Source organism: Odontomachus brunneus, unplaced genomic scaffold (genome assembly GCF_010583005.1).
Source record: "Odontomachus brunneus isolate Ranch 3 - 2012 unplaced genomic scaffold, Obru_v1 Obru_scaffold_192, whole genome shotgun sequence".
NCBI lineage: Eukaryota > Metazoa > Arthropoda > Insecta > Hymenoptera > Formicidae > Odontomachus > Odontomachus brunneus.
The window spans coordinates 608355-619808 of NW_022639642.1; the positions used below are offsets into that span (position 1 = coordinate 608355).

The following is an 11454-nucleotide window of genomic DNA, read 5'->3' on the forward strand; positions in this document are numbered from 1 at the left end:
GATAGATAGATAGATAGATAGATAGATAGATAGATAGATAGATAGATAGATAGATAGATAGATAGATAGAGTGTCCTGTATCACCTTCACAATCTCTAGTGAGGACGTAGAGCGTATTGAAATGAACACAAAAGTCCTATACCATTTTGCGATATTTTCAATAATAACCGAAAAATTAATTAAAGAAGATTGGTGAATGATCACGCGCGATATAGTAGATGAAAAGTCCTCTACCATTTTGCAAATAACCACATAGATTTTTAGATATTAATTAAAGAAAATTGTTACATGATTGTGTACCACAATGCATAAATTTTCTTTTATTAATATCTAAAAATCGATGTGGTCATTTGCAAAATGGTAGAGCATTCAGTTTTTTGTTCAGTTTGACTTAATGTATAAGTATACAACAGCAAACAGTGCCACTGTAGCTCATCTACCATATCGCGCGTGATCATTTATCAATCTTCTTTAATTAATTTCTCGGTTATTATTGAGAATATCGCAAAACGGTATGGGACTTTTGTGTTCATCTCAATCCGCTCTACGTCCTCACGGGAGATTGTGAAAGTGATACGGGACACCCTGTATATGTATACACATACACATAGGGTGTATCACACTCTCCTCCGCGCATTTTGTGGAAACGTAGAATGGGTTGATGTGAACATAAAAATCCTATACCGTTTTACGATATTCACAATAATAATCAAGATATTAAAAAGATCAAGGAAAAATGCACTTCTGAATGGTAGAGGACGGACCGCTCGAGTCACAGCGCGGATCAGTAAAAAAGCGCGCGGTGATTGGAAGACAATGCACCACTGCCTATTCTTATCTCGGTGCGGTACGGCAAGACGTAAGAGCGCAGCAGTATAAGTATAGGCAGTGGTGCATTGTCTTTCAATCACCGCGCGCGACATCCGCCATATTCCTGGGCCGCGCAGTGACTCGAGCGGTCCGTCCTCTACCATTTATCGTACGTTTTTCCTTAATCTTTTTTAATTAATATCTAGACTATTATTGCGAATATCGCAAAACGGTATAGGACTTTTATGTTCACATCAACCCATTCTACGTCTCCACAAAATGCCCGGAGGAGAGTGTGAGACATCCTATATATATACAGGGTGTCCGAAACCTTTCTTCACACAAGTCATAGGAACGTAGAACGGATTAAACGGAATAGAAAAGTCAAATACCATTTTGCGAAATTCGCAATAATTTTCAAGGAATTAATTATTTTGTCTGATCAAATAAGTCCTCGAACCGGCGCGCGACTGATAGCAGTACGCGATCATGATATACGCGAATTGCGGCTCGCTGCGTCCCTCTGCCCATAGCTACGATGTGTCTCGTAGCCATAGTTACAAGCCATACTATAGTTACAAGATACAGCGTAGCTATGGGCGGAGGGACGCAGCGAGCGGCGATTCGCGTGTATCACGGTTGCGCGCCGGCCCAAGCGCTAATTTGTTGAGACAAAATAATTAATTACTTGAAAATTATTGCGAATTTCGCAAAATGGTATTTGACTTTTCTGTTCCGTTTAATCCGTTCTACTTTACGATATGTGTTAAGAAAAGTTTCGGACACGTGTGTGTGTGTGTGTGCGTGCGTGCATGCGTGTGTGTGTGTGTGTGTAGACAGGGTGTTTTAAACCATCCGTACTACCTATTTAAAATAAAGGGATCAACATTTTATTAAAAATTCAAAACATTTTTTTACTAAGTCGAATATGCTCTATTAAATGGTGCTATATTCAACTTCCAGTATTGGCTGGAAATTGATTGTTTAGACCGGAAGTTTAGTTTTTTAATTGGAATATCCTATTTTTTTTTGCAGATTCAGATTCTATGGTGAAAAATACGAAACTTATGTTTGAAACATTTTTTCTGAAAATATGTCTACCGACCTTGAAATGACATTGAAAGTTAATCAGCTATCAGACCTCTTAAAAACTTCCTAGCCGCAGTGTGATAGTCGCCTTCGTATGATTTAACTTTTTAACATACTCCAAGTATTGAAATAAGTACTCTATTTAAATATCTTACTTTCAATTCTTCATGTACTCCAATCACTTTCAAAAATTTTTAAAAGTGGACTGACTAAGGTTGGAATCGGGACAATAAAATAAACTTTTCAATCAAACATAATTTTATTTAACTTTTTGTTATAGTCGGAATTTAGTAACAAACTTAACATTTATTTAGTAACAAATTTAACATGTACATAATTTTTATTCAATTAGTAAATCTTGTCTAGGCTAAATGTTCAATGTGAGTTCCATTATGTAAAAGATAAGTATCAATTCTTTTACATGTTAAGTTTGTAACTAAATTCCGACTATAACGAAAAGTTAAATAATAAAATTATGCTTGATTGAAAAGTTCATTTTATTGTTCCGATTTCAACCTTAGTCAATGTACTTTTAAAAATTTTTGAGTGTGATTGGAGTACACGAAGAATTGAAAGTAAGATACTTAAGTAGAAGTACTTATTTCAGTACTTGGAGTATGTTAAAAAGTCAAATCATACGAAGGCGACTATCGCACTGCGGTTAGGAAGTTCTTAAGAGGTCTGGTAGCTGACAAACTTTCAATGTCATTTCAAAGTCGATGACCACATTTTTGGAAAAAATGTTTCAAACATAAGTTTCGTATTTTTCACCATAGAATCTGAATCTGCGAAAAAATAGGGTATTCCATTTAAAAAACTAAACTTCCGGTCTAAACAACCCACTTCCGGTCAATACTGGAAGTTGAATATAGCACCATTTAATAGAGCGTGCTCGACTTAGTGAAAAAATATTTTGAATTTTTAATAAAATGTGATCCCTTTATTTTAAATAGGTGGTATGGGAGGTCTGAAATATACCCTATATATATGTATAGGGTGTCACATTTTCCTCCGGGCATTTTGTGGGGACGTAGAACAGGTTGAGGTGAACATAAAAGTCCTATACCGTTTTGCGATATTCGCAATAATTATCGAGATATTAATTGTGGAAAACTTGTATCATGCAGAATATGGTAAATAAATTATAGTAGCGACGACTGCCGTCGTGTACTTATACTTTAAGTCAAATTGAACAAAATAATTAATTAATTAAATAAATAAATAATTAAAGAAGATTATTGCACGATTTTGTGTGATAATGCACTCATCTTCTTTAATTAATAATTAAAAATCTATGTGATTATTTGGAAAATGATAGAGGACTTTTTTTGTTCAATTTAAGCTAAAGTATAAGTACACGACGGCAGTCGTCGCTATTATAACTCATTTACCATATCCTGCATGATCATTCACAAATTTTCTATAATTAATATCTCGATAATTATTGCGAATATCGCAAAACGGTATAGGACTTTTATGTTCACATCAACCCATTCTACGTCCCCACAAAATGCCCGGAGGAGAGTGTGAGACACCCTGTATATATAATATATATATAACGAAATATATTTTTCAGATTATCAAAATAAAAAATAATTCTTTGTGCCTTTCTATAAAAATCTCGCATTATCTCGCCAACTACAACAATTCTTAATATGAATAAAATCATGTGTCATTGCGCATACGCAAGATTCGTATAAAACACATTCCAAAGTTCACACAGTGCTCTCATTCTAATCGCGCGCATGCCATTATTCGCCGATAGTGCTTCATGGTGGCGGTGACTTTGAAGTAATAATAAATAATGGTTTTTCAAGAAAGTTTTATTATGTCGTATTTAACTACATATAATCAGTTAAAAATTCAATGTATACAATTTTAACAGAGTTGGTAAATTTAATTTTTCGCAAAAACTGGACTCTGAATCAGCACTCCAAATTTTTCTTGAACTGAATTAAAATTGTATACACTAACTATATAATCGCGATATTATGTATGAAAATTGTCATAAAATATCAAAGATATTTCTGGTAATTATTTATCATGACGAATGAGGATAATGTATGGAATGAGCTGGCAAATATTTCAGCTGATCCTCCTGAAACAAGAGACAAATGTTCACAATGCAAGTAAGTACTAAAAATATATCTATAGAATATATATATATGTATATATTCTTATATTCTACACCTATAATTTTTTATATATGACAAGGAGGGATGTATATATGTATTTATATATATTTATATATAAGTTATAAATTGGACAAATATAAGCTATAAAAAATTACCCTTTTTGCTGATTTCGATAAAACTTTCGATAAAACACATATTTTATCATTTATAATTCAAATGTAAAAGTTGAAATTGTCGCTTTCTATATATCGCAAAGATAATTATAAAGTTTTATAAATCTCAAGTTTTGTGAGGTTAGAAAATGTCATAATGTGTACGACAATAATTTTGTATGCAACTAGAACATAATTATTTAAAAGAAGAAGCATTTTTTACTTAATTTCAAATTAGTATTTTAAAAACTATCAAGTTTAAAGTAGGTATTATTCTCACACAGAAGACCTGTGCAAGTATGTTGGTGCCCAGGTTTACCAAAACAACGTCTCAATCCAGCATCAAGAATAATAATTTTACAGCATCCAGCTGAAGCAAAGCGTTGTTTACGTACAGTACCAATGCTAGCATTAGCTTTGGAATCAGGAAAGTGCCTAATTTATAGGTAAAGAAGCTTATGGTTTTTACTTATTCTTAATTGTTGTCTTCATATTGAACAGATTCAAAGGTATAATTGTTTATTTCTTTTAGAGGAAAACGATTTCCCTTACCTATGCATAAAGGCCTAACAGAGATTCTAAATGATAAGAACACTATTTTATTATATCCATCACCTGAAGCTGTTGCACTAGATACATTAGATCCAGTTGGAATCAATGAGCAAAAAGCATATAACTTAGTTTTGTTAGATGGAACATGGCCACAAGCAAAGGTAATCATTAATAATTTAGCTACATTACAAATTTAACTATAAATCCCTTATATCATTATCTTACTTATAAAGTAATATCGATCGAGTTTAAAATTAAGTATAAGAATAAAGGATGATAAGATATGACTGCTGATCCAATTTGCATGCATTTATAAAAACCATGGTATAAAGTTGATTGCTTGAGTTTTTAAATCTTGCAGGACCAAGTCTACTTTAATTGACGATAATGGTGAGTCCATGGGAATGCCAAACATTTCTAATATATTTCATTAAAAAGAAAATATATTTGACTTAAAGTATAATTCTTTTTCTTTTTACATATTACACAGATTATACGACCTATTTCATGATTGAGTAATAATTTCTTATAATTTAACTTATAATTTGTATGAATTGCATTTGAAGATGATTATATTCCATGGTTGAAACATTTCAGGAATAAAATGACGTGTTATATTGTCCACTGGTTTATGTAATTTTTCAGAACAATTTGCGCACCAGTATGTACAGTATATTATAAATACATGCAAATTAGATCCGCAATCAGCTTTTATTCTTATATTGATTTTATAATCATAAAACCTTTACAATTATTTACTCAACAGTTTAAATTTCTAGGTAATATACGATAAATCTCCATATACGATAAAAGCGAAAACAGCTCATAAATTCTTATGTTATTTATTATCTGTTATCACATTTATATACATATCTCACAGGCAATATACCACTCAAGTCCATCTTTATACTTTCTACGAGCTTGCAAGCTAATTGGTGTGCCCACCAGCGAGTATGTAATTAGAACACAGCCAACAGAAGGCTGCCTCTCAACACTAGAAACAGGTGCGAGTGCACTTTCGATTCTAGAAAGCGATCCTGAACTAAGAGAAAAAATGTTAGGTCCGTTGCATTATCTGTGTAGGTGAGTGCATAAATTCCTTATATTCTTACAATTGTGAACATCTTTTTTCTATAGAATGAGTTATAATTATTATCTTAATGACAATTTTTGTTTCTAGGTTTCAGTTGGAAAATGGCGCGGTAACACATCAGAGTAAGGAATTTCTTATTAAACAAAAAGCTTACCCAAAATTAATTGGCAAGAGACTTGCCAAACAGTTACGTATATTACCAGACAGTACGTCATAACATTGACTTTCAAGCGTATCTGACGATTTATAAGGAGCTCTTAATGTGATATACGGAAAAATAACCATCGAGTAAAATGTTGGACTCGCAATAAATTCTTTTTATTTATACTTAGAATAAATTTCAATATATTTCAATATGTAAGAACATCATTAATGCTTCAAACGTATCCTATAATCCTAACATCGGTCAAATTTTGATTTTTTTACAATTTTACCGCTTTACTTTTTATATATGACATTTCCTAATAATTAAAGTTGAATTCGACTTCGCCGTGTTGCGGGATAAAAGTAAATGACCAAGAAAGCACGTTTCCTTTAGTTACATCACAAATTTTACGGAATAAGTGCACTCCTTGTCTCGTAAATGGATCCCATGACACACGTCTGCCAGGCACCACTTCCTCCATCGGACCGCTGGACACAGAAATCTCCGTGTCCAATTGCCAATCTACCCATAAAACAACACCATTACAGGAGCCGTTGCTGCAAAACAAACAGTATCAACGTATACTTCAACGAAAATATCTAGATCAATATATTTCTAGTTATTTCGACAGTTTTTCTTGTCATCGAAATTCAAAAGAACTGAATAAAAGAGACTTACTCTAAAAACGGGACATCGCCCGATACTTGAATACGCTCGTCAAAATTTACATTACGCGTGAGATCAAGCTCTATGATATTAAAGGTTGAAGATAATGCTTTGCAAGGATATTCCCAGAGTGGATGCGCTTCTATGGGATTGTCGCTTTTATCACTGGACGCCTAAAAGCAGATACAATATATTATTTTAATACAAAACTCCATAATATCGAGAGAAAAGTAATAAAGCTACAAACTTGCACAAGTGTGTCGAAGCAAGACAAGTCGAAACCTTCGCAGACGCCAAGGGGTGCTCTTATCTTCTGCAAATCTTTGAATTCAACAGCGACAGCTTTAATTGTTGCTACAATTGGCATCCGTGCGATGCTCGACGGATATCTAGAGGCGAGGTACCAGAATCGTAAATTCTCCCAGGGCACTATGGAGTTTAAAAAGTACGGTTCGCCGAAAATAAAATTGATCTCACGAGCCTCCGGTAAATCGTCAATCGACTCGACGATTTTCACCCGATCAGTGAGACCGTTTGCTTCTAGGAACATCTCCGTGGTTTTGCGCGACAAAAAATTCTGTTCCAGCAGAAATACCTTCGCGCCCAGTTTTGCAGCCGCGAGCGCTAATAAACAACCGTCCGAAAGACAGAGGCAGACGCTGTTTGCAGTGATTCTTTTTCGCAGAGCTCGTATGTACTTTTTATTGCGATCTGTGTCATTCAATTGACCGATACGCGTCCGCGAGTATGCAACATGCGCACAACAGTTACATACAGGTCTCGGGCATTCTGGAATCTTTTCTCTGCGATAATAATTTTATTTTTAATTAATATCAAATGAAAAATACGCTTATTTCGAAGTAGATTATTAGAGTAGAAAAAGTAATATTTTTACTTGCAAAATTATTACCGAGTTATAAGATACTTTCTTTATAACAAATCAGTTAGATAAAGTACCAATACTCGCATCTAATGGTGGATATTCTTATTATTTTGAAATTTTTTAATACAAATACTTGAACTTTTAACATAAAAGATATATATATTTTGAATATATGCATATACATATACTATGTTTTAAAAATTTAAATATTCATATTTAAAGACCAAAACAATAAGAATATTCAGGATTAGGTACATGTCCGGGAATTGGTACTTTTATTTTAATGCTACTTTTTCAGTAACGTTAACAAATTATTTTTACAGAGTGACTTTTCAAACTCTAGAGATCACAAGTAAAAAAGATAGGATGAACAATAGCAATGTAACACATGAAAATATAAGAGAAGTATATCAATTATGATATATATAAATTATAAAATCCAAAGATAATTGTAAGGTATTAAGGAAGAAATAGAAACTTACATTGATCCGTTCAGTAATTTAAACCAGAAAGAGTATTCGTCGTGATATCCCACGAGGTTCACTTCAGTACCGTATGTAATCGGCACTTCTTCCGGAAGATAATATACAGCTTGCATCCAGTGATCTCTCCAAGGTATTAAGTTCGCCATCTCTTGTAAACGTTCATTATCTTCCTTTACCTTATCAGGAACGTCTGGATGCTCCCACACAGGTGCACAACTTAGCAGAATCTTATAAGGACAATATTGATAATATTTACACAGAAAAGTACAAAAACTACAAACACACGAATAAAGTGAAAAAAAGAAGTGATATGCGAAAACGAGCATTGCAGCAATTACTTGATTATCCATATCCATATTCAAGTCCCACCACATGAAAATAGCATGCGCGATTCCAGTAGTTATCGGTTGTGCGCGTAACGATACTTTTTCGTTGTACAACAGAGGTTCTTTGCCAGACCAGTCAAACCTGAAGTTTTCATGGAAGAGAAATTAATATAAGAACTTGGCCTGTACTTGCCATTCACTATATAACGACACTTGTTAATTCTATCTCAAAAGGCAATATTGCATCCTTAAAGGGACGGGAGTATAAAAAGAAATATTCACCTGAAGATGGGTTGTGGTGTCAGTAATGGTACAAAAGCGTCACGAGGAATACGAGACAGCTGCATATCGTGCACTGCTGCTGCGCCAGAGCATGCCTGAATAGCCGGCGGAGCGTTCACTAACGTATCTTTTCCGTCTCGAATAGGCTTCACTCGATTCCAAGCGCAGACTCTAGGGCTCTCGACTACCTGCGCCCATATTGTCCCACTGCATGGCACGACAATGCTATTGTCCTAATAAAAAAAGCAGAACGTGAGTGTATGTATGAACTAGTAGGATATCATAAAAATAAGACACATAAATCAAAGACAAAAGCGTCAAAGACGCAAATCGTATTGTCAGAGTGTATGTACAAATCAAATATTACACAATAAGCATTGTAATAAATATATGCAATGGATATCACTATTGCCATTGGATGATAAATGAGACAGTCACATGATATTTCACCAAAATATTGATAAAATATAGAACCATACTATAAATTCGTTTGATATCATATAGAACTTTCTTATTATTTTCGACTGACAAGGGAACGTTCCATATTGCAAAAGTGATATAAAAAAAACTAACGTTACCAGTCGAAAGATCACGTTTGAAATAGGTATTCTAGGCGGTCAAATCTTGGGATCTGTCTATGGATTCTGTATCCCACTTGAGCCGGAACATGTCTAGCCATTTTAACATAAACACCAAAATATCTCGAAAGCAATATATTTCTGAAAAAAATGTTTCAAATAAAAGTTGTAAAGTTTGAAGAAGGCCATCAGATGAGTTACTTAAATTTTAGGTTCATATAATTTACAGGGCCCAATTAAATTTTTTCGTTGGAAATACCTATGTTTTATTGCAGATACATATTCTATGGAAAAAAAAAAATAAGAAAATTTTATTCTGATAATTTTCGCTAAACCTCCTCCAACTTTTATTTGAAATATTTTTTCAAAAATAGATTGCTTTTGAGATATTTTGGTGTTTATGTCAAAATGGCTAGACTTCCGGCCCAAGTGGGGTACAGAATCCATAGGATCCCAAGATTTGACCACCTAAAATACTTATTTCAAACGTGATCTTTCGATTGGTAACGTTAGTTTTTTTATATTACTTTTGCAATATGGAACGTTCCCTTGTGAGAAAGCATGTTGAAGCATGTATCACTTTTGGAGGTAATCACTTTGAGTAACTTAACGTTCGATGCTAAATTCTTTGCAATTATGTTGTATTTCAATGAAATTATGTTAAGTTATATGCTTATAAGCCTAAATTAATATAACTCGTTAATGATTGTTTTTTGGATCCATGTTTACTAAACTTTTTTGTTTGTTTTCATCTCTAGAATAATCTAATCTGTGTTAATGCTTAGCCGAATGTTTTTGGCTTTGCGTTGGTTTTCACTTATCGTTGATTTATATATTGTCTTTCACAGAATTTCTTTATCTTTGTTTAAAAAAATAAAACACTATTGTTTTGCATTACCTCGAGAAGAACTTCGTGAGCATGTCGAAATGTTGACAGAGCTCCTTCGCCGATTAATTCCGTGTCGAATACCTCGGTAACTAGAATATTTGCTCGCTTTGGCATGTCACCATTCTTTCCGATCGTCATTTTCGTAGAGCGTTTGCGGATCAATTTGATTTTGTCCTCAAAACCGTTCTCCTTGATTATCCTCACAGCACAATTGGCCATTGGTGTAAATGCCTAGAAAATTCTTATTTGTAAATGCAGAACATTAGAAAAAAATTTTTAAAAAATTAAAGGGCTTTTCGTACCTCACATGCAGTTACTGTGTCAGCGCCACATTTGACTGCCATCATTGATAGCAATCCTGTACCAGTGCCTATGTCTAACACATTAGCCTCTTCTCCTGCTTGATGCTTCTTTTTGATAGCTACTTGTAGAGCAATATAATACTTCTCATTCTGTCAAAGAATATATAATATTAATAGTTAGTTAATTAGGAATGCAAAGTAATAATAGAAAACAAGAAAATATTAACTCGCTCATGATCATGTAGCATGTCTGCAAATGCAGATCTAGCTACTTCCTGATGATAATCATAGTATTGATCCTTTTCTTCCCATGTAGCAATGCCAGTAAGAGGATTTAAACACTGCATAAATATACTCATGTTTTGTTTAGATAAGAAGTTAATCAGAATGGTAGAAGCAATTCTTAACATTCACAGTTGACACAGAGAAAAAAAGAGAAAGAATGGAGATTTTTCTATAATTTTGTATTATTTGAGCTGTTTGTATCTGTAAAAAATATAACTTATTGTTCAATTATCTAAGATTAACACTCAAAATACTTAATTAAAACTTGAATCTCTATATCTATATTATTATTGTTACTCATGGACTTATGTTTTATTAAATATATTAATTTTAAACACTAAATTGAAAACTTACTGATAATGCATAGGACGTACTGCTGCAGATAACAATGATAGTACATTCAGACTACCCGGTATATCTTTAACTTCCAACAATTTATGAGCTATCAGCAAAACTTCATTTTCCTTCTGTTTTAGTGTTCCAAAAACTTTAAAAACACGAAATCTTTCCTGTAAAGAAAATATTATAAAAATCCATGTACAAAATATCAAAAACTACATCATTTATATTTATCAGTATAGTATACAATTATGCTTAATATATTTACTATAAGGGTGTCTAACATTTGACCTTTTAATAATACCAGATATTTTCAGTGACCTTTAAAAAGATAATTATACTATACACATGATGTAGAGGTGATAAGAGAGTTTGATCATATTACATATTTTATCATTATATGTCTGTGATAATGGAAATATCATTGTAATATAGAAAACAAA

The 11454-nt window shown here is 33.1% G+C and overlaps 2 protein-coding genes across 3 annotated transcripts; one reads left to right on the forward strand and one right to left on the reverse strand.

Moving 5' to 3' along the window:
- The first annotated feature begins 960 nt into the window (after window positions 1-960).
- On the forward strand, window positions 961-6187 carry LOC116851807 (DTW domain-containing protein 2). The gene is made up of 6 exons (XM_032831619.1): window positions 961-979; window positions 3476-4028; window positions 4471-4632; window positions 4719-4899; window positions 5619-5821; window positions 5919-6187. Exons 2-6 carry the CDS (start codon window positions 3943-3945, stop codon window positions 6046-6048), a joined length of 762 nt encoding a protein of 253 aa, XP_032687510.1. The 5' UTR covers window positions 961-979; window positions 3476-3942; the 3' UTR covers window positions 6049-6187.
- LOC116851805 (protein arginine N-methyltransferase 7) lies at window positions 6128-11177 on the reverse strand. Of its 2 annotated transcripts, XM_032831617.1 has the most exons (10): window positions 11027-11177; window positions 10615-10873; window positions 10388-10537; window positions 10095-10316; window positions 8619-8851; window positions 8349-8478; window positions 8008-8237; window positions 6890-7445; window positions 6655-6815; window positions 6293-6533 (listed from the first exon to the last, which is right to left on the reverse strand). In XM_032831617.1, exons 2-10 carry the CDS (start codon window positions 10795-10797, stop codon window positions 6293-6295), a joined length of 2106 nt encoding a protein of 701 aa, XP_032687508.1. In that variant the 5' UTR covers window positions 10798-10873; window positions 11027-11177. The 2 variants fall into 2 exon arrangements, with proteins under 2 accessions (XP_032687509.1, XP_032687508.1); XM_032831618.1 differs by lacking the exon at window positions 11027-11177 and having other exon boundaries at window positions 6128-6533; window positions 10615-10797.
- Window positions 11178-11454: the final 277 nt, after the last annotated feature.